Source organism: Knufia obscura (genome assembly GCF_036327395.1).
Source record: "Knufia obscura strain CCFEE 5817 isolate CBS 148926 chromosome Unknown scaffold_1, whole genome shotgun sequence".
Classification (NCBI taxonomy): Eukaryota; Fungi; Ascomycota; class Eurotiomycetes; order Chaetothyriales; family Trichomeriaceae; genus Knufia; species Knufia obscura.
This window is the reverse complement of record NW_027042687.1, coordinates 1,764,380-1,785,094: the sequence shown is the minus strand read 5'-3', so window position 1 is coordinate 1,785,094 and position 20,715 is coordinate 1,764,380. Positions and strand designations below refer to the sequence as shown.

Sequence of the window (20,715 nt, the reverse complement as noted above, 5' to 3'; positions counted from 1 at the left end):
CTTGACAACACAGGCTTGTTGTTTGATGATGCCAATCATCACTGACGCTATTAGCGTGAATGACAGACAGTAGCAAAATTGTACGGTAGACCGATGAGGCAGCTACTGCAGTGCTACTCCGCACCTGCACCTCGCTGCACATGCAAGTTCGCAGAAAAAGTTCGGAGCAGGTGCCCTCAAGTAATTCCGTCCTATACTCAATCGCAACCTCTCACCCAAAGCACTTCCTCGACCATGGCAAAGGGTAGAGAGCTCCTCAGCGAAAGTTCTGATAGTTCAGACAGTGAAAGTGGTGGTGCAGAAATTCCAGATCTCCAGGTCAACCAGGAATACGCAAAGCGGTTCGAACACAACAAGAAGCGGGAAGAATTGGCACGGCTCGAAGATAAACTCGGCAAATCGTCGTCAAGGAAGCGAAAACGAGGTAACGACGACGATGACGGGTCGGAGAGCGATTCGTCGAGCTCAGAAGATGAGGACGATGAAGGCGAACTTGCGACTGCCGCTCTCGATAATGAAATCTTCGCAACGTTGAACGCAATTAGATCCAAGGACCCTAGAGTATATGATGAGTCGGCCACGTTCTACACCGAAATTGACGAGAACGACCCTACATCGGTCAAGGAGAAAAAGGAAAAGCCCGTGTATCTGAGAGACTACCATCGCGAGAACCTGCTCAATGGCGTTAAGCCAGATGATGCCGAAGACCAGCCAATGTCGTACAACCAGCAGCAAGACCAACTCAAGAAAAGCATCGTTAGCGACTTCCATGCCGCAGCAGAAGGCTCAGAGGAAAGTGACTCGGAGGAAGAAGGTGGTCTGCTTGTGCGCAAGAACAAGTCAGAGGCTGCGAAAACCAGAAAGCCAGCAACTCTGGACATTGAACAAGCCGACAAAGACCCAGAGACATTCCTTTCCAATTTCATGGCCGCCCGCGCATGGGTTCCGACAGACACAGCAGAACTGCATCCGTTCGAGTCAGACGATGAGGAGGAGGAAAAGCGAGCAGAAGAATTCGAGGAGGCCTGGAATATGCGCTTTGAGAACCCAGAGAAATCGAACGAGAAGCTGAGCAGTTACGCCAGAGATACTGCAGCCAGGTACTCCGTCCGACGTGAAGAGAAAAACAGCAGGAAGAAGAAGCGTGATGCTGAGAAAGCCGCCAAAGAGGAGGCGAAACGCGAACTGAAAGAGGACAAGGCTCGACTCAAGAAATTGCGCATGGAGGAGATAGAAGAGAAGGTCAAACGGATCAAGCGTGCTGCTGGGCTGAAATCTGGCGATCTGAAACCTGAAGATTGGGCACGTTTCATAGACGATGACTGGGACGACTCGAAGTGGGAAGCAGAGATGCAAAAGCGGTTTGATGAGCAGTATTACGCCGAGAAGGACGAAATTAGTGCTGATTCCGACGCCGACGAAGATGGGGAGGGAGGTACGAAAGTGAAGAAGAGGAAGTTGAAGAAGCCAAAGTTCGATGATGACATTGATATCAAAGACATCATACCTGATTTTGAGGATGAAGAAGAAGCCGCAAATTTCAGTTTGACAGAAGACGATGATGAAGCGGGAACCACAAAGCTGAAAGAGAAAAAGAAGTCCAAGAAGCAAGATCGCATAGACCGCCAAAAAGACTCCAAAAAGGAACGACGCATAATCGAGCAGCTAGTTGACGATCAACTCCAGCTTGAACTTGACCACGCCTTACCCGCAACATCACGCAACAAGTCCGCTGGCTTCAGATATCGAGAGACATCACCCCAGTCCTTCGGATTGACCCATCGAGACATCCTGCTCGCCGACGACTCAGCGCTGAACCAATTTGCCGGCCTGAAGAAGCTAGCCAGCTGGCGTGAAGAGGAAAAGAAGAAGAAAGACAAGAAGCATCTGGGCAAGAAAGCAAGGCTGAGGAAGTGGAGACAGGAGACTTTTGGGGATGAGGAGGGTCTTGAAGGGAAGGATCTGACTTATTCGGGTCAGCCGAAAATGAATGGCGCGGACGGCCAGGAAGGGAGTGATCAGGAGATGGGCGGGGTTGATATCAGAGAGGGTGGAAAGAAAAAGAAGGCTCGGAGGAGGAAGAAGGTTAAGACGTCTGCGGGTGAGGTTAGTGCTGAGGCATAATCCACCGTAAGACATTTACTCTTCGAAGCAGAATGTGTTGCCCTTTCAGACGATGCTATTTCTCATTCCATGTTGCTCGGTTCGGTTGGCGACTGTAGTGCCTGGACAGGCTGTGAAAGGGTCGTTGATGCCTGAAGTTTGATGCCTGAAGTTTGATGCCTGAGCAATAGGTTATAGAGTACTGCGTGTGGCACGTGGTGTAGCTACCAGCAACAGATCGAAACATAGAATTGTTGTATAGGTAAGAGACAGGAATTGGACAAGGTATCAGAGGGCTTAGTCGTCCTCGTCACAACGCTCATTTGTGTCTAACTACACTTTGCTTGCAGACCTAGGGAGCACAAATCTACCTCGTCTTATCCTCATCCTTCGAATTACAGTGATGATGACCATGACTCCCATGCGCACCATTGTAAGCTTGCCTCTTAACCTTAGCCAGATGCGCACTCCTCTTCGTCATGCTCGTCGGCTGAGGGAGACTATCAAAGCTCTGCGCATAAGTAGCCACACCATGCGCAATCAGCTTGGTGTTCAACCAGAATGCATCAAGCGCTAAGTTGAAGATATTATCACCAACAGCATGGTAGTTCTCGTCGTATGCGAGGTCTTCGAGACCTCCCCAGATATCTTGTCCTTCCTCGGTCTTTGGTACTTCAGCGCCAGTGAAGATGCCGCCAGATGCGATCCCAACATCGAGGAATGGACCGTAATCCGATCGACCGTCGAAAGCAGTAGCGTTGTAAGTCTTGCCTACAGAGGTGTAGTAGTCTTCGAAAAGCGCTTCGATCTCGGCTGAACCTGAGGGGCCGGTGAGGTTGAATGCGCTTCCATCGCCATCGTAGATGAGGTAGGCGTAGTTGGGTGAGGCAATCATGTCGAAGTTGAGGTAGGCTCGGACTTTGGCGAGTTCCTCGGCTGTCTCGTTGAGTTGAGAAACGTAGTATGTTGATCCTAGCAGGCCGAATTCCTCGGCAGACCAGAAGCAGAAGCGGACTGCGTTTGTGACGGTGAAGTTCGTGAGACCGATCGCAACATTGAGGATGCCGATTGTGCCGGAGCCGTCGTCGTTGATGCCTGGGCCGGCTTCGACGGAGTCGGTGTGGGCTCCGAGGGCTAGGACGTTGTTGTGGTCGCCGCCCTTGGTTTCGGCGATGACGTTGTAGGTTGTTCTGTTTTCGAGGACTGAATCGACTTCGAGCTCGCCGATTAACTCGGTGCCGTTCTGTAAAGCGGCGAGAAGAGCTTCACCCGTTGCTAGATCGGTACCAACGCTGGCTACGTAGTCTCCGAGTCCGCCCAGTGTACCTGCAAGTTCGCCTTCGACGTTGTTGTAGATGATTGCTCCCAAAGCACCTGCAGCAGCTGCGTTGGTCGATTTCACAGCGAAGGTGCAATCTCCTCTAGATATCAAGGCGATGCTGTCAGCGACCTCGGGTGGAAAGTCTGCAGCTTCGCATCCGAGGTTGTTCACTGCCACTATCGATGCATTGGCGCTACCATCCGGCGTGTATGTCAAGAGAGAATTGTTGTAAGCTTGTCCATTGATCGATAGCGAGCTAGACCCGCCTGAGTACAGCTCAACGAACGGCTGTATGGTCACGTCGTAGTAGCCCGTCTGTTCCAGCACCTCTGCCAGGAAGTTCACTGTATCGTTATGTCCTTGACCACCGAACACTCGGTTCCGTTCTGGATAGGCATAGGCAAAGTCTTGTAGTTGTTGTGATCCAGAGACGAGCTCGTCGAGGTTGATGAGGGCCTGGAGGTCTTCCGAGTTGACCATCGGCAGCTCTTGAGCTCTGGCGCATGCTGCGCAAGCAGCCGCTGTGGCAATATGGCTGGTCTTCATCTTGGTCGTAGCTTTTTCGGCGTTCAATGACACGAATCTCAGGGATCAGTCAAATGAGTCTCGCCTGAGATATGCTTTGCTGGAGACCATTATATATACACGAGCGATGTCTCTCACAACTTGCCTGGAGCTCGGAGGTCAATTCTGAATGCGACCATGATTGCATGCTCGCCACAGCATACAGCCGTGCCCCATGTCCATTGATCCAATGACGAAGCATATCAAGGTACCTTACCTACAGAGCTCCGGGACCAGCTAACCCAGATAGGCGGGTGATAAAGTCTTGGGTAACATAGGTCGAAAGCGTAGCCCGAGGCTCGTGACGATCGCCACGTTGGAATCAATATCATTGGCAGGGATTTCTTGGATACTGGGAAGAGGGCACAGGCACAACTTAGCTTCAGAGATAAGACGTCTGGGCACTGGTGAACAGACGAGCATTCTGCGGGGGCCCAGGACTTTTTGGCGGCTTGGTTGCTCTTGGCCCTGCCAGCCAAGACTTCTGCTATGCCAGGGCCGACGGTTTCCGTTCCATGCTCGAGATGGCATCACGAATGATATGCATTAGAGCATCGTGTCAGCAGATAACCGGGTCTCGTCGGATCATAGATGCATCGTGGTTGCCGAGGATCTCTGGTTCGTAGAAGCAAGAGAGGATCTGTATCGAATTTAGAGACATCCACCATATCAATCAATCGAGTATTCATCTTTCCGTTGAGATCGCATGAGCAGTCTTCGATGATGAAGAGGTACTTGAAGCAGGCAGGATCCTTCAACTCGTCTCTCTTCGCTCTGTCCTCTCCCACTTTCTCCCCTTCTTGCCCGCAGCGTCTGGGCTCCAGTGTAGACCGATTCCTATCATAGTCGGACCCCGTAATCGTTATTTTGATATCAGATGTGGCACCCACATGTTGTTTGCGATCAAGAAACCCAACTCTAATGCATATTATTATCCACGTTCGAATGTAAGCATATTAATCCAAAATCGGTCATGTTGATCGTCTCGGTGGAGCCAGCCGGTCTTGCAGTTGAAGCTCTTTTCGAATTCGAAGCTCTCACTCCAGGGCATATTACCAGGGTTCCAACTCGGCGGCCGGGGGTATAACCACGTTACCGGAGATGAGCTCTCCCAGAAGACGCTCTGCAGGAGGACAGAATATAGTGTCTTGTCTCTGCACGTTCGGATGTTGGATCTCCCTGGCCAATGCGGTCTGCGTGTGCCGCCGTAGCCTTTGGACAGAGTTCGATACCGACAACCTTCTTGTTGGCCTGCGGTGATCTGCACAGCTAACAATCCTCCACTGCCTTAGAACCTGGGTCTGTTCCATATCCGAATCTCGTGTTTCATGTCATCTGTGAGCTAGCTTCTATCTCACCATCCAAAGAACAATGGGACCACGGCGGACGTCCTTCAATGGCTGCACGACGACCTCGAATCCCGCACGAACGAGACCAGATATAGGTATTGGGACACGGCCAGACACAGGACAAGACTAGATGCAGAAGCAATTTGGATACAAACGTGGATGGAAAGCCAGACATAGCGGTAAGACCAGACACAGAGACGGGCTATAGTCTCTGCAGGAACGAGGCAAGAGAAGGAAACAAGGAATGCGATGCTACAGTTCCAATGCCTACCTTTTGCTATTAGAACATTAACAGCTCCAGCAGCCTCGGGTTCGCTCGCGACTGACCATGAGCGCAGCATCCACGAGATCCGGCCTCGAAAATATGAAGTTAAGATCTGACACTAGAGCAGAGCTTGGTCCTTCTTGGAGATAATTCTGGCGAAGCTCTATAGAGCAATACTGACATGATATTGTCAGACCTCCCTCTTAAACCAAAAAGACAGCATCGAGAAAGACGAACGGAAGTCGGCCATCACTTCCCGCGCATCAACAATCACAAGGCGGCACCATTGGTCGTCCTTTTCGATTCGTTGAAGAACTCCTGGAACCTGTTTTCTGCATCGTCAAGAACGTCAAATCCCAAGAGGCTCTTTTGGTATGGCGCGTCTCCCCAGTTCCATTTGCATCCACTTTGCCATTTCGAGCTGGGCAGCTCAGACAGCTCCCTGTCACGATCCACTTGTTCTTCGCCGTCGTGCAAGTGATAGAATTGGCGAGTGCGTACAGCGCCTGCCACGTTGGTTTCTGTCCGCTTCTTGCGCAGCTTCTCATACAGCTGGAATGTGCTTGTTAACTGTGCATGTTTGTCCTCGGAAGTGGAAGTCAAACCCCCTTTCTGCAAGCCAGCCAGAAGTAATGCCAAGATCGCGCCATCCTCAACAGCCATGGCCGCTCCTTGTCCCTGGTATGGCAGAGTCGGGTGAGAAGCATCTCCAAGCAGAGCGACAGGCCCCTATCGAATATTAGCGGTCACATCCTCAGTTGGGATCAGGCACCAGTTCAGCCTCACCTTTGTCCACTTGTCCAGTTCCTTGAAATGAAGAAGCTTCCATTTCAATGCCGTCTTCAAACATGAGATGATCATGCTCAGGCTACAAATTTAGCGATGTGCAATTGACGCGTTAACACTTGATCACCTACACCGGATCCCAGCCCTCAAAATTGGCTGCCATTTCCTCCAAGCTACCATTCGAGGTGCGAACACCCTCTGGAAGGTCGTCTGCGCATCTGTACACAGATCAGCACCGCAAATCTGATCACTGATCGATAAACTCACAACAGAACCAAATTAAACTCTGTCTTGTTCCTTAAGGGGTAGAAAACGGCGTGTGCTCCCGGACCCAGCCACACCGAGATATTCGATTCTTCGATCAACTTGTCAATTCTTGCGTTCTTGAAAGACTGCAATTGTTCGCGAGTGAAGGTCCCTCGGTAAGCTAGGTCGCCGGTTTCCACAGGTGGCATTGATCGACCTAGAACAAATTCCCGCGTGCGTGACCAAAGTCCTGTGCGCACACTCATCAGCCTCGGATGCCAGAGCTTCGCAAGGTACAACAACTTGACGTACCATCCGCACCAATTACCACATCGGCGCCGATGCGTTGCCCGTTCTTCAGCAACACAGTTTGTTGTCCGGACGACTCATTTGGGCAAGCTTCAATGCCTATTACTTGCGAGTCCAACACAACACGCGCTCCGGAGCGCCGCGCCTCCTTGAGCAAGACCATCTGGTAATCGCCTCTATGAATAGTCCTTCATTCGACATTCACTTAGCTGGTGTCACAGGGTTAGACGGACTACTGAAAGTACTTACAACCATTCTTCTCCATATTCTTTCTTTACTCTGTCGCCGATCGGTTTGGCGACGATAACATCTCCATTCGCCCACCTCCTCAGCACAAAGTTCTGGAGAGAATAGCCACCAGCTTCTTTCAGCCTGTCCAAAAGCCCGAGATGGGACATGACTCTGGTCGCATTAGGAGGAAGGTGAATTCCCGCTCCTATTGGCATAATTTCTGGCGCTGACTCAAGAATAGTGACCGCCAATGGAGGGTTTGCTTGACGACAAGCGATGGCACATGTTAACCCACCCATGCCAGCACCTGCGATCACAACGTGAAGGCCATCCGATTGCTGCTGATGCTATGGCCATATGGTAAGCGTTCAGCTATGCACCAACGAAGAGACGCACTTACGGGCGATTCTGCTCCCTCGCCCGCCATTGTTGCTGCTTTCTAGAGATTGTACTATGCTATTGCTGGACCTCAGAAGTGCGAAGGATTTGCAATGAACCTATTCGGGCGATTCTCCTTGATCGTTGTTCTGAGAATGAAGCTGATCCTCGATAGGTTGTTTGATGTCATTCAATGTACCCAAGAAACACCTCGGCGCGGGCCTTCAGGCACGCCATTCAGACCACCTTGTGAACATACAAGCTTGCCGCTTTACTTTCCCAAATCAAGATTGCGAGCGGCAACGTTGAATGTTCGGAAGGTGCCAGACTTGAGCTTCTACCCCATCGTTCCGTTTCACGAATTTCCCCGTCTTTTGCCATTAACCCTTACCGAAGTCTCCACATGTACTTGTGGGGTAAACAGTTCAGGGTTCGTTTTGGCGTTGCCAATGCTACTCGGAAGTATCGTCATCGTCAAGCTCGGATATGATTCGCGAATACGAATACGAGTATACCCGCACTCACTACCCACGTGTTGGAAGCCTTGTCCTCATTGAAGGTGGGCAAGGTAAACTTCGGGACAAGGATGTGACCACGAGCCTATGGACAAATCGAGCGAAGTGGTTGAATGAATGAAACCGGGCAACCTACAAGGTAGAATTGTGCTTGGTTCGACTGCCTAGCCAAGTTCTGGGGTTACTGAGGCGCAGTCCGTTGCTCAGAAGGACATTTGCTGTCCAGCCCTTGAACGATCCACGGTCTACCAAATGTCTAGGGTATGCTACACGCGAGTCCTCATCTCAGTCTCCGTACCAGAATGCTTCCAAGAACTCCCACAGTAACCAAAGACAAAACACTGACGCTCGCTGCCGTTATCAACGCCTGTTCGAAGAAATCAACCCGCCTCCCCGGCAGCTCGTCCGATAGCAGAGGCTTTGCCGTCGATCTCGCCCATGCTTCTAAATTACCGCTGTTTTCAATTTGAGTACCCAGAGAGGTAGTAATTTCAGAAGGCTTGCATATTTGCGGGTGAGTCTCCTCGAACAAATGCCGTGGATACCGAGGCACCAAGCTACCATCACTGTTCGTGGGAATGCGTGGCCCTACCAGAAGCTCCGTCGGAATGTGATTGATGAATGAAAGATGTGCATTCAGTGACGTGGACAAGTAGTTTGCCGCCGATGGCGATGCGAAGAAGAAGGCCGCAGCAATGCCTTCATTGCCGCAGATGTCTGTTGCCAGGTCTATGCCATCGTCGGTGCTGTCTATCGAGCACAGCACGAGCGTGGAGTAATCAGTATGGGAGAACAGCATTTTCTCGTTCCTGTGGAACACGTCAGATATTGACTATAGCCTGTGACTGTCAATGGCGCATACCTGTCTTGGACTTCTATCACTTCACACCCTGGCCCGGACAACAAATTGATCAGACCGTCCGGCGAACTCCGAGACGAGATCTCGGACTTGCCTGGCAGTTTTCGTGCATCAGCTTGCTTTTGCGGTCTGCGTGCAGTCCAAACTTGCTCAAGGTAGTATTTGAAGAGTTTCAAAACAGCTTCATGGACGAACACGATCTCTGGTGCGTACAAAGACCTTGCGCCAAACCCGCACCTAGCGTGGACGATATTCCGAGCCGCGAGCTGCACATCGGCCTCCCTGTCGACGAAAGCAAAACAGCGCGCAGCAGGTGGCGAGAATACAGTCCTTGGCGCGCTCGTCCCAAGCACCAGGTCGGTCTGCGAGACTATTTGACACTCTGCAAGGAAAGCTGTGTCAGGTCGTGTTGTGGAGATCGCGAAGGTGTCGTTGCTCATGGCCTCACGCAGCGTGTTCTGCAGCAGGCTGTTCGTGTGGCCTGTTGTTCGTGGCAGCTACCCTTCATTAACACTCATCTATACAGATATCCGAAAACCTACCTCCACCACGATACAATTTCCAGCGGCCAGAGCTGCCGCTACTGGAGAGATCACACAGTGCAATCCAGCCGTAGGGATGATGTATACAATTCCGACAGGAACTGAGCGAACTGGATTGTCCTGCTCCTGCTCGACCTTCCGCGCTTTCGCATTCTCCTCGGAGAGACTGACACTGTCATAGTGTATGCGAATGTCCTTGAGTGTCAAAGAATATGCGAAAAGCGCCTCGTTGGGAGTGTAGCGGAAATCCTCCTCGATGGCTTGCACACACTCATCTTTGTATTTGAGCAAGGTTGCGTGTAGCTGGCGAAGCTGCTGCTGGCGGTGTCGAACTGAGCGAGCACTCCATTCGATGTTCGCAATGGAGATTCGAGGGAATGGGCGAGACTCCTGAGCTGCCTTGACAGGCATTTCCATGGGTCGTAAGTATTTCTTGCCGGACATGCTTGTGTAATACGTGCCAGCTGACAACGTGATATGTTCTGTCTAAGAGGACCCATCTTGTGATCGAAATATCCTATGGTAAGATAGTACCTTGGTCCGGCATGGACCAGAGCCCCGTCCAGGAACCCTCCGGTCTACAATGGTCTGGACCACTATCCGCCCACGAGTATCCGGTCGAACCCCATCGGCTGTTTTTCTTAGCAGCGCCTCTGCCGGAGTATAGTCACCGACTCGATTTGCCAAGTCTGAATGAATTTCGATAGTAAGTACGCAAGTAGACAGTAGCTTGCACAGTACGCAGTCTCCTCCTCAGAGGCACCAACCAGCTTACCAGCCATGTCGACGACAAGTACAATCACGGCGCCCACAGCAACGTCACAGCCCATCTCTGTGCACGAACTCCTTCGAGCCTACGAAGTCCACCAGACTGGACAAGACGAAGTGAACATCGTCCAAGCCCTAGCTGTCGCTGAACGAAGGCCAGCAACACAACTACCCCAGCACGCAAATGAGCCTACTCCAGTTACTCCTCCACAGCCAGATGAAGCTCGCGTAAGGCGAAGACAGCCACCAATTCGTCCGGCCAGTCGGGGTCATACACTTTCGTCGCGGCCAGCAGGCATAGACGGTTCCGAAGCTGCATTTGTGCTATTCATGTTCGCAGGCGTTTATATGGTTGGGGTATGTCATGTCTCCTGCTTTACGCCCTTGTCTCCGTCACCGAGTATCGGAGCTCGCAGTGCCAAAAGTCCCTGTGCTAATAGGCGCCCTGGCAGACGGCAAACAAGATCTGGCAAAACACTGGCGGAAGAGTTGGTAGTCGATACTTTCGCTATGACGTTGCTTGCGAAAGATAGGGCACGGGACTATGTATACTGGATAGAAAGGCGAATACTGGTAGCGTGCCACGCATGTCGTTCGTCAATATTCAACTCTGCACAACCCTGTTGTTCGAACCAATTCTCCGTAACGTCCTATATTCAAGTTTCCTATGTAATTATTTGCATTCCCCAACAAATACCTAGATTTCAAAACTCGCTCCTCCCCTACCTCTAATCAATCCCCGCCTCATCCTCCCCTAACACCCTCCCCCCAACACTCACCGGCACCGCCGACTCCAACACATACAGCATCCTCGCCCACTGCCCCACACCTCCAACATCAGGACTAACATTCCTCCACGCATGATTCGTCCCCCTCTGCACCACCACATCCCCCCTCTTCAACCGTCTCGTCTCCCCACTATCCAACACCAACTCAATCTCCCCCTCAAGCACAACCCCAAAGTCCATCGACGCTGTGCGATGCATCGGAGTCAGATATCCCGGCGCGTAATTGCAGATGCGACACACGCTGCCGCCGGGAATCGTGATTGCGGGCGGTGTCTCGAGGTAGGAGGCGTAGGCTTCGATGTCGGCGGGGGTGGACATGGATGCTGGGAAGGAGTTGTTTGTGTACATGAGGGAGAAGTGCATGTCGCCGTTCAAAACGCTGCGTGTGGGAGCTTCGGTGGGGATGGTGGAGTCGAAGATTGCTTTGCCGTTGGCGTCGTGTGTTGTGATGTAGCGGTGGACGGTGCGGTTTGTATTGGGAGGGTACTGCGACGAGGGTGGTGGGGCTGACATGATTGTCTGGGATTTCGGATTGGAGTTCGGGCTGAGAGGAGGTCTAGAGTAAGCACCAGAGACAACGAGTTTGAACAGAACGAGAACGAGAACCAGACTGAGGACGGGGTAAAATTGTGTAATTGTTGTCTATGGTTTTGTTTCTGGGTGCTTCCTACCTATATTCCCGAAACCGGGGGTATGACAGGCATGAGCAGCCAATTCTCCCTTCCTTGCCCAAAGTGCACGTGGTTCCAGCCCTCTAGCCTCTCGCGTGGACGGTCGATTTCCGAGGAGTGTTCGAAGAGCCCAGCTCCCTGGGTGTCACCTGAGGACAGCTCAAAGAGCAGTCGGTGACCGGGCTCGACCACAACGTTCGTTGGCCAAATCTCGACATCGACTTCGTAGATCTCCCCCGGAATGACGGGTTGGACCTCGGTGGCGAGATATTCCCGGTGGGGATGCCAAGGCGTGTTCCGGGGATGGCTTTCGGCAATTTTGCGCAGGCTGACGCGGAGCCAGCCCTTGGTGATGGGGACAGGGTCGCCGACTGTTCCGGTGTAGAGGATCTCTTGGCCTTTAGAATCGAGGTGGCGCAGGGTTGTGAAGATGTCGATTTCGGATGGTTCCCTGATGCCGGATGATGTGCATGAGACGCAGAGGTGGGCGACTATGTGGCCGGTAAATTCTGTCTCAGTGGTGAAAGGCTCGGTCAGGAACTCGATCTTTTGTTGGCTTTGTAATGATCCAGGTGCTCTATAGGAGAGCTTGCTGTCCTCGAAGGTGTCAGGAGATTCGACCAATTGTCTGGTAGGCGTCAGGTGGTACTTCGTGTACTGAGTGCGTGGAATTGGCCACTCGTTCTCGAAGCGCTGTTGGTACTGTTTCTCAGCCTCGGCGTCGTTATATCCAACATTGCCTTTTCGTAGTGTGATTCCAACCTTCGGTGCCTCGCCAGTAGACCAACCTGCTCGGTCTTCGTCCTTCAAGAAAGCGTCAAGGAAGGACATCTGCATCTCGACGTTCTCCTTGGAATAGAAGGGCAAGTCATGGCGTCCTGTGATGAACCGGATGTATTTGAGCTTCGAGCCTGCATTGAGATATCCTTCGACGTTCCCACGCAAGTGAAGGAGAACACCTCCCCAGTTACCCACCGAGAGTATAGGAACCTTAATATCCGCCATGTCGTACTCTTTTGAGGCGTAATAATCTTGATCACGGTACTGTTTGCTCGCATTATCATCGTTTTGATCGCGACGGTTGAGGACTAGTTGGTCTTCTGGAAGGTCGCCCTCTATGGTGTCGAAGCCCCAGCCGCGAGCTGCTCTTCCAGGACGCCCGTACTGGTTAGTAACAACCTAGCCCTTATTTAGCAAGATACACAGCTGCCAGATGATAACATACCTGTCGGTTCCACCAGAACGAGATGAAAGTGTTTGAAAGAATGCCTCCATGTCGACACCTGTCTCGATAGTAATCTGACATTCCCTCCCAGGGAATTATGCAAGATAGACCTCTAGGCTGACGGGCTGCTACCCTCCACTGACTTCCAGCATAGTAGCTAATGCCCAGGAGGCCAACCTTGCCAGTCGACCATGGCTGGTCTGCCGCCCACTCCACGACATCGAAGAAAGCCTCACTAGTGCCGCGTGACATAGTATCAAGCACTCCGGGTGATTGGCCGGTGCCTACCTCATCTGCTCTGACGACGGCATATCCGTGGCTCGTCCAGAAGCCGGGATCCGGTGTTTCCCAGGAGGAATGAGGAGAGTGGTGCTCATCTGGCACTTCGGCGAATGATTCAGGATGAAACCTGGGCTGTCAGACTTTGCTTTCATCGAGACTTTAGCGACGAGGAGCATACCTGGAATAGTGCACATCCTTGCCATATGGCCCATACGTGAGCAAAATTGGAGATCTGTGTGCGCGTTTGGGACGGTAAACATTGCACCTGACGGTCCCCTTTTGCTTCAGTGGGACACAAACATTCTCTTCATAGATGTAGTCGAAGGACTTGTCGTCTAGCTTGTATGCGCTCTCCATCTGGAGGTCGGAAAACAGCTGTGATTGCGAGAACAGATTCTAACGAACCAAATGGGTCATATCAATTTCTATACTGAAAAGTCGTGGCGCGGACACGTCTCACCGTGACAGAAAGCCGAAAGTACGATATGCATGGTCGGACCGTGCAGTGTCACCCAGGAAGTGACTATCGTTCCTAGCTCGGGAAGCTTGACTCCATCTCCCGAGCACAGCCCGTAGGCCGACCAGACGAGAAAAGCCGGCTCAGAGGCGTTCCTCAAGCTGCTAGCTTTAAGAGTGGTGCTTCGTCTGGCTAAAGGAGCATCGTTTCTGAAGTCAAGAATGGTTCCGGATGAGTTTTGATCACGTCGTTCAAGTTGGGAGGAGCAATGGAATTAGCCAACGGAACGAATGGAAAAAGCCCTTCAAAGTTAAAGATCATCATCGTTGGGAGTGGCATAGCAGGCTTGAGCACAGCGATCGCGCTGCGGCAGCAAGGTCACTTCGTGGAGCTACACGATCAGTCTGAAGACAGGCAAACAGTCAAAGTCGCAACTACTCATCTACCACCAAATTGCGCAGGACTTCTGGAAGGTCTTGGCGTTGATCCACGTGAGAGCGAGAGCGGAGCGGTTCCGCTGGCCCAGCTTCGTCTTTTCAATTCTCAGAACGAGCTCGTAATCACAGAAAACCTCCAGAAAACTGAGTCTCGATGGCAGGATGTAAGTAAAAGACCATGGAAAAGCGTACCGTGTTTGACAATCCCCTTCTAGCCATGGCTGCTGGCCAATACAGCACACCTCTGCAATCAGCTCCTGCAGCGAGCTGTCGCCAAAGACGGGCCCGGGACTCCTGTCAGAATCCATAACTCAAGTCGCGTACCAGCGTGCGATCCCGAAAATGCCACTATCACTCTGGATGGATCTTCGCAGCGATCGGCGGACGTAATCGTTGTTGCCGACAGTCTTCATTTCAAATATGGTAACACAGTGCTCCCTGGCAGGCCAACAGCTATCGGAAGTCCTAACGGTGTCTTCTGTTTCATTGTCTCTCGGCAGCAGCTTCTAGATAATTCAGAAACCCAGCGTCTTATCACGGCCTCAAGGTCCTTGGACGTGTGGTGCGGTGTGGACCAGACTCTTGCGCTTTGTCCTACTCCGAACGACCAGGAGCTACAATGTGTTATCATATGCAAATCAGAGCTATCGTCAAATGTCCTGAACGGCTGCAGGCCAAGCGTGTCCAAAAAACAGCTCCTGGCGATCTTTACCGATTACGCACCTGTGCTATCGAAGTTGATCAACGAATCCTGTCCTGACACACTAACGCCATCTCCTGAGTCAGACACGGGAGCTCTCCCAAGCTTCGTCATCCAGAAGATGGCTCTGGTCGGTAACTCTGCGCATGCTATCTCACCCTCTATTACACAAATCGCGCAGCGAGAAGCACAGCCTCTGGAAGATGCGGTATCCTTGGGTATCATGCTGGAGAGCGGCGTCAAGCCAGCAGAAGTACCAGAGCGTTTGGCCCTGTACAATCAAGCTCGATACGAGCGCTCCATGAAGTCTCGGAACATTTCTTATCTTAGTAGCGACGAAAATCGCGCTGTGGGGAGAGGACAAGCTGCTGTTCTACAAAGTATGCTAACCCATCTCTTCATTCACACAAATGTAGTCCAGCTAACAAATCGCAATAGCCTTGAAAACACTAGAGCACAGCTTAAGCCACAACGAGACCAACGCCTCAGCCCAGGTCCTCCGCCAACACAAATGGAAAACCGCACGCTTCTGGCGACAGCCCACAGCCTTCGGCCCCTTCCCCGGACCCCGCCAAGACGCTTGGGGCCGCAGCTACAAAGACGATTTGCAGAGAACAACCACTGTCAAAGCAACAATCAAGTTCAAGACCAGCGCCACCATGCTCCGCAACATATTCCCGAGCAGCGCTTATGCTTTCGAAAAGCCCGATACCATTGCCACGGCTGCGTTTGTGGTTGAGTCGTTCAAGAACCTGGCGTGGCTGGGTGGTGGGGGGTACGATCTGCTGGCGCTGTACATCTACGGAGTGCAGTACACGCCGGAAGATGGAAATGCCGTAGTGAATGGGAAATACTGTCCCGTCATGTTCGAGAATCTCGCTGATCCGATCATCTCTGGAAGGGAGGAACTTGGAGTGCCGAAGGTGTTTTCTGATATTGCTGTCACGACTACTGAGGCCTCATATCAAGCTGAAATCTCATGGCGCGGGCACAAATGGGCTACGCTAAAGTGGTCTGCGTTGCAGAACTGCCACCACGTTTCAGCTGATCAGGATCTGCTGCTGCATAAGTACATGCCTAGGACTGGGGCGCATGGTCCGGAGGCGGACGCCGAGTATACTGTGCTCATTCGAGGAGACCCACGAGCTTCTGCGGTGATGTCAATGCGAAATTCCGCAAGCGATAGCCACGTCAAGTTCTGCGAAACGACACCATTGCATTTGCCGACCCTTCATCACATCGTTAGTCGCCTGGCTGAGCTCCCGGTGATTGAAGTTGCTGAAGCTACAGTAGTGCAGTATCAGGGTGTGCCCGACTTGTCAAACGCACAGAGACTGAGCTAGCATGGCCTCTCGACTTCACGACGGTACTCACCTTTTTAGTGGCCCGCTGAATGCGAAGCGTGTCACCTGTTACTCAGCAATCCGTGCCCTCTCAGGCAGTAACTCATACAGCGCAGTCCCCAACAGTCTTGCAACACGCACTCTCATCCCGAGAAGAAGCTGCGCCCCTTCAGATATGCTCGTTTCACGTGCTTCATTTCTGCCTGAAATCAATCCTTCGTACCATCCCACCAGGACCGCAAAGTATATGCAATACGGCAGATGCGGGGGCTCCGTCTGGTTTGATTTACCTTGATCACGACTTCGTGTGTGCGCTGCTATGACGGCTTTTTTGGCTGGTGTAAGAATCTTGGACGCGTGCCATTTGGCAATCGCGAAGTCTCTGGATTTGGCCCATGTGTGGATCGCTTCCGGGATGGAATCTTGTTGATCGGAGGTGGCGAAACCCATGGCGAAGCGTTGCAGAGCCACGAGGTCGGAATGGAGGAAGATGTGCGTCATGTGATAGAGTAAGATCTGTGGTAATTGTTGGGTCTCTGGGTCTCCTGATCGTATCCATCGGTCGAGCGCGAGCTCGATAAACTCCGATCTCCATAGTTGAACTTTTCGATCCGGTCTGTGAGAGGCGCCGGCCATCCAGGCAAGACTACTTAGAGCTGCGATGCTAGGTACTACGCTCTCTATGGTGGAGTCGCCAGGTGTCAGCAATTGTCTTAGATTCTGATCTCGTGTTGTGTCGACTGTCGTTGTGATTGATGGCGGCAGTAACAGGAAGAGCACACGATAACTCTCAAGCGTTCGAGTGGCGTCGTTGAGTGACGAGACTTGGTCTGTTTGCGCTGCTGGATGCAAGGTGTATTGCTTGATGACGTCGAGCATACAGCCATGGAAGACCTCCACGAATTCATAACTTCTCTTATCTCCACTACAAAGCCCGTAGATTTCCAGTAGCATGAACGTCTTGGCGAAACTCAACACTGTCTCGAAATGCATCGCACGTTCCGAAAAGTGGCTTTCCAGAAGGAGTCGGCGTGAGTCATGATAGAGTGCTTTTGCGACCTTGGTGCTGCCTTGGACACGGCAGTACAGCCCTCCGACAGATGCCATGGCAAGACATAATTCTTTTCTCATGCCCGACGTTGCTTTGAACGCGGAGAAGATAGGGAAAGAACATGACAAGTGGTCTCTGGCAAGGTTGAGGAAGACATTGATAATCTCGGTGTCGTAGATCTGCAAGCGAGGAGCAACCGAGTACTGGTGTTGGCCAGCTTCTATTCTTGTTGGAGTGGAGGCTCTGGACCGAGCTCGAAAATAGTCCCTCATCATGCTAAGAGGTTGGTCTGATTGAAGCTCCTCCCGCTGAGGTGGCTGCAGCCATGTCTCATCGCCAATTGGTAAGCTGAAGTCGTCACCCGTACTTTCCATGTCCTGGAATGAATCAGCATAACAACTTCTCAGGTCTGGATGCTACACACCGTCAAAGGAAGTTGCCATAATCCACTCATGAAGTCAAAGTCTTCATCGCCAGTGCCAAAGACACCCATCTCTGGGACGTCCGGAAGACTCGCGGCATTGGATCCCCAGTTGTTGTGGTGGGCATGGTGTGACTGAAGCGACGTCGCTGGCAGCATGCTACCGTCGTACTCGATGCTAGTATGCTCTGTTAGAAGCCGATGACCGTTCATACCGATTGATTCCGTAATATCAGGATCCGGCCCCTGAATACTTCCTACCTCACCATCGTCTATCATACTGTTCGAGTTGTACACCAGAGGTGGGGAGAGGAGGCCATGTCTAGGGCGACCAGGCCTTTTGCTTGTACTAGAAGTTGTACACAGCAGATTCTTTGAAGCGCACGCTCCACAAGGGTGTACATTGTCACATTTCAGCTTCTTCTTGCGGCAGCCGTCGCATGCCAGTCGTGAGCGTGGATGGCGTACTGCCGACGATCTCCCAGAGTGAGTCTCATCACCTGGCTGGCCGTCATTGGAACCATTGCACCTTTTCACGTGCTTGTCCCTAACGTCACCTCGGGGAAAGCTGATTCCGCAGAGGGGGCAATTGAAGGGTCTTTCCTTAGTGTCTGCACTCGGTCAGTTGAGTGATACACCTTACTTCAGAGGACGTGCCGACTCACGTGTCCGGCGATGTCGCTCCAGGTGCTCCTTCCGGGTGAATGCACGCCCACACATGTCGCACTATGATGGTTCGTTACTAATCCGTTTCGGAAATTGTCAGGATGTCGGCTTACCGTCTTTGATTGCACTTTGACAAGCGATATATCAATATCGACCTCTGTCATTGTGTTTCTATACCTACGATTGTTGATATTTTGGATGGAGCTGGAATCGAGCACTGTGAGTGAGCTCGGGGTCCGTGACAGTGGAGGATAGGTCGCCGTAATTGTGCTTGATGCCTCACCGTAACTACCTGGAACAGGGAACGATTCTGCACTATAGGGTCATGAGTGCCCCCCAACTTAGCCTCATCAGCCCCTAACTTGTCGCCTAAAGCATGAACTCGTACCTACGGTACACCTTAGACGTTCTACCCCACCTCGGCAATTTTTCTCCTCCTGCCTCGGTAGAATTTTGTCGCTGAGACCTCACCGTCGAACACTTCATCTGCCAGTCGGTTCATCTTGTATGGTGACTGCTGCATCGAAGAACTCTCACCAGCCGCCGCCACGTCTCCCTAAGTATGGCCAGTCATGCTCCAAACTGGCCCGGTGAGTGGGATCCCTCACAACATGATGTGGCACTTGCGAGCGAGGTTCCAGATCCTTCCCTCTTAGTGGACTTCAAGAGAGCACTTTTCGCAAACGACGAGTCACAGTCGAATCAGCCGCTCATGCAGCTGAACTTGAGTGACGATGTGAGTGGTTGGTGTATAGTGTTCTGGTTGGTGTCAATGGTGATTATCTAACATGCCCAGCAAGCTGAGGATAAGTACACTTATCCACTGGTCTTACTATCTGAATTTCCCTCAATGCCAGATCATGTCGAACTCACTCGACTCCGTCTTGCCTTTCCTACCACATACAACGGTCAGCTTCTGTTGGGCTCCTTGTCTGTACCTCCGGCCTCGCGTGAACAGATAGCTCCTCATCTACTTTTTGCCATGGCTTGCATGGCTGCGGTCGCTGAGGACAAGCCCGGTCGACCAAGAGAGCTCTTCTCCGCGGCCATAAGCCTATGGTCAGTCATGATGGAGATAGATAACCGAGAGACGCGGACGGAAGAGGCTTTGGTCGCTGTGAGTCCGCTCTCGTCTTATGGCTGTTTGCTGATCGTTGAAGGGAGTGCTTCTGTCCATGTACAGTGCTGTTGATTCAGACCCAAAGGTCTGGCGTTGGGCAAGAATGATCCTTTATGGTACATCAACGGTAAGGTCCAATGCTCAGTATACGTCCCACGGCCTCATGCTGGTAGATTGCGCGACGAAGACGATTGCACAAGTCCTGTCTCTTCGAAGACCGTCCTTCATTCAGTGCTCATAGGTCGGTAATAACTTCTCAGACCTCATTCAATCGCTCATTGCTTCTTCCCAGTCCTACCATATGCGCGTTGTGGCTGGCAGATCTTCTTCAAGCAATACATATGGACGCGCCCATGAACTTGTCGACCCAAGAGATGGCGATTCGGATGCCGCACTCCTTACACAAGCTTCGGCATATCTACTCTCTTGTCCTGCAGAACGCAAGCCTTCCCACAAACATGCAGCACATCGAAGATAGCATCCTCCTTCTCGTTGCATTGCTCTCGGACGCCATCTACCTCCACAGGTCACTTGCACGTCTTGCTGATCGGCCCAAGCAAGGCAATCCGTTTGTGCCTCTATCGCCTTTCAGTGAGCATGAGAGGATGTATGACATCCTCTCCAGAGCCTTTAATCGCTGGCACACCACTTTCAGCGCTCCACAGAGTGTCATGGCTCTCTACCATTATTCACGGCTCTATCTTTCATTTCCCGAAGTCACAACTCTCGCGCACCACGCAGGCTACCCATCAGGCAGGGTATCAGATCTGAAGACGACAGTGCCAGAGCAGACGCTCAAGCATGCATGGGCGATACTGGACACTGCGGCAGCGAGCGACAATAAGGGAGGCAAAATTTGTCCAGTATGGCTTCCCGTCACTATCTTTCACGCTGGTCTTGTCGTGTGGGCCAAGCTCCACAGCGATGAGGCCTATGGCAGCCCCAGAATTATGCTGTCTTTCGTCGTGGAGCTTCAGAAGATGCGCTGGCCGTGTTGTTCAAAGATGGCGTCGACGCTGCAGGCGTTGATGTTGGAGCCAGGGGTGTGATTGATCATCCTCTGTCGATGGCACCTGGCGTGAGTGAGGTAGAGCGACAAACAAGCTCGCGCTATGAATACGAAACACGCCATCATGATTATATTGTTGTACGAATGCACATATCTGTATATCCAGGAGACTGTGTAATTTCCGATTACCTGGTAACTGATATTTACTGTGTTACAGTATAAGCAATTCAAGTCTAAAGCATACCACATTCATAGATAACACAGCGCAGCTCAACAACGCAACGTTTTACGTGGACGCCCGCATTCATC

The 20,715-nt window shown here is 51.9% G+C and overlaps 10 protein-coding genes across 10 annotated transcripts; 4 read left to right on the top strand and 6 right to left on the bottom strand.

The window, feature by feature from the left end:
* Positions 1-234: 234 nt before the first annotated feature.
* kri1 (Kinetochore protein Spc24) lies at positions 235-2,124 on the top strand (the record flags this gene model as incomplete). Its single annotated transcript, XM_064869116.1, has 1 exon — positions 235-2,124. One exon carries the CDS (start codon positions 235-237, stop codon positions 2,122-2,124), a length of 1,890 nt encoding a protein of 629 aa, XP_064734613.1.
* A 346-nt stretch (positions 2,125-2,470) lies between these two features.
* Positions 2,471-3,970, bottom strand: LAP2_1 (Leucyl aminopeptidase yscIV; the record flags this gene model as incomplete). Its single annotated transcript, XM_064869115.1, has 1 exon — positions 2,471-3,970. One exon carries the CDS (start codon positions 3,968-3,970, stop codon positions 2,471-2,473), a length of 1,500 nt encoding a protein of 499 aa, XP_064734612.1.
* Positions 3,971-5,872: 1,902 nt separating this feature from the next.
* On the bottom strand, positions 5,873-7,601 carry PMZ80_000664 (uncharacterized protein; the record flags this gene model as incomplete). Its single annotated transcript, XM_064869114.1, has 7 exons — positions 5,873-6,331; positions 6,389-6,470; positions 6,520-6,606; positions 6,656-6,851; positions 6,947-7,131; positions 7,193-7,521; positions 7,575-7,601. 7 exons carry the CDS (start codon positions 7,599-7,601, stop codon positions 5,873-5,875), a joined length of 1,365 nt encoding a protein of 454 aa, XP_064734611.1.
* A 746-nt stretch (positions 7,602-8,347) lies between these two features.
* PMZ80_000663 (uncharacterized protein) lies at positions 8,348-9,912 on the bottom strand (the record flags this gene model as incomplete). Its single annotated transcript, XM_064869113.1, has 3 exons — positions 8,348-8,876; positions 8,930-9,423; positions 9,469-9,912. The coding sequence occupies 3 exons, from the start codon at positions 9,910-9,912 to the stop codon at positions 8,348-8,350; spliced, it is 1,467 nt and encodes a 488-aa protein (XP_064734610.1).
* Positions 9,913-10,248: 336 nt separating this feature from the next.
* Positions 10,249-10,732, top strand: PMZ80_000662 (uncharacterized protein; the record flags this gene model as incomplete). The annotated part of the gene is made up of 2 exons (XM_064869112.1): positions 10,249-10,593; positions 10,646-10,732. The coding sequence occupies 2 exons, from the start codon at positions 10,249-10,251 to the stop codon at positions 10,730-10,732; spliced, it is 432 nt and encodes a 143-aa protein (XP_064734609.1).
* A 232-nt stretch (positions 10,733-10,964) lies between these two features.
* PMZ80_000661 (uncharacterized protein) lies at positions 10,965-11,537 on the bottom strand (the record flags this gene model as incomplete). The annotated part of the gene is made up of 1 exon (XM_064869111.1): positions 10,965-11,537. One exon carries the CDS (start codon positions 11,535-11,537, stop codon positions 10,965-10,967), a length of 573 nt encoding a protein of 190 aa, XP_064734608.1.
* A 158-nt stretch (positions 11,538-11,695) lies between these two features.
* Positions 11,696-13,559, bottom strand: PMZ80_000660 (uncharacterized protein; the record flags this gene model as incomplete). The annotated part of the gene is made up of 3 exons (XM_064869110.1): positions 11,696-12,874; positions 12,921-13,329; positions 13,381-13,559. The coding sequence occupies 3 exons, from the start codon at positions 13,557-13,559 to the stop codon at positions 11,696-11,698; spliced, it is 1,767 nt and encodes a 588-aa protein (XP_064734607.1).
* A 368-nt stretch (positions 13,560-13,927) lies between these two features.
* PMZ80_000659 (uncharacterized protein) lies at positions 13,928-16,139 on the top strand (the record flags this gene model as incomplete). Its single annotated transcript, XM_064869109.1, has 3 exons — positions 13,928-14,260; positions 14,312-15,176; positions 15,235-16,139. 3 exons carry the CDS (start codon positions 13,928-13,930, stop codon positions 16,137-16,139), a joined length of 2,103 nt encoding a protein of 700 aa, XP_064734606.1.
* A 69-nt stretch (positions 16,140-16,208) lies between these two features.
* Positions 16,209-17,890, bottom strand: PMZ80_000658 (uncharacterized protein; the record flags this gene model as incomplete). Its single annotated transcript, XM_064869108.1, has 2 exons — positions 16,209-17,567; positions 17,615-17,890. 2 exons carry the CDS (start codon positions 17,888-17,890, stop codon positions 16,209-16,211), a joined length of 1,635 nt encoding a protein of 544 aa, XP_064734605.1.
* A 1,965-nt stretch (positions 17,891-19,855) lies between these two features.
* PMZ80_000657 (uncharacterized protein) lies at positions 19,856-20,446 on the top strand (the record flags this gene model as incomplete). The annotated part of the gene is made up of 1 exon (XM_064869107.1): positions 19,856-20,446. One exon carries the CDS (start codon positions 19,856-19,858, stop codon positions 20,444-20,446), a length of 591 nt encoding a protein of 196 aa, XP_064734604.1.
* Positions 20,447-20,715: the final 269 nt, after the last annotated feature.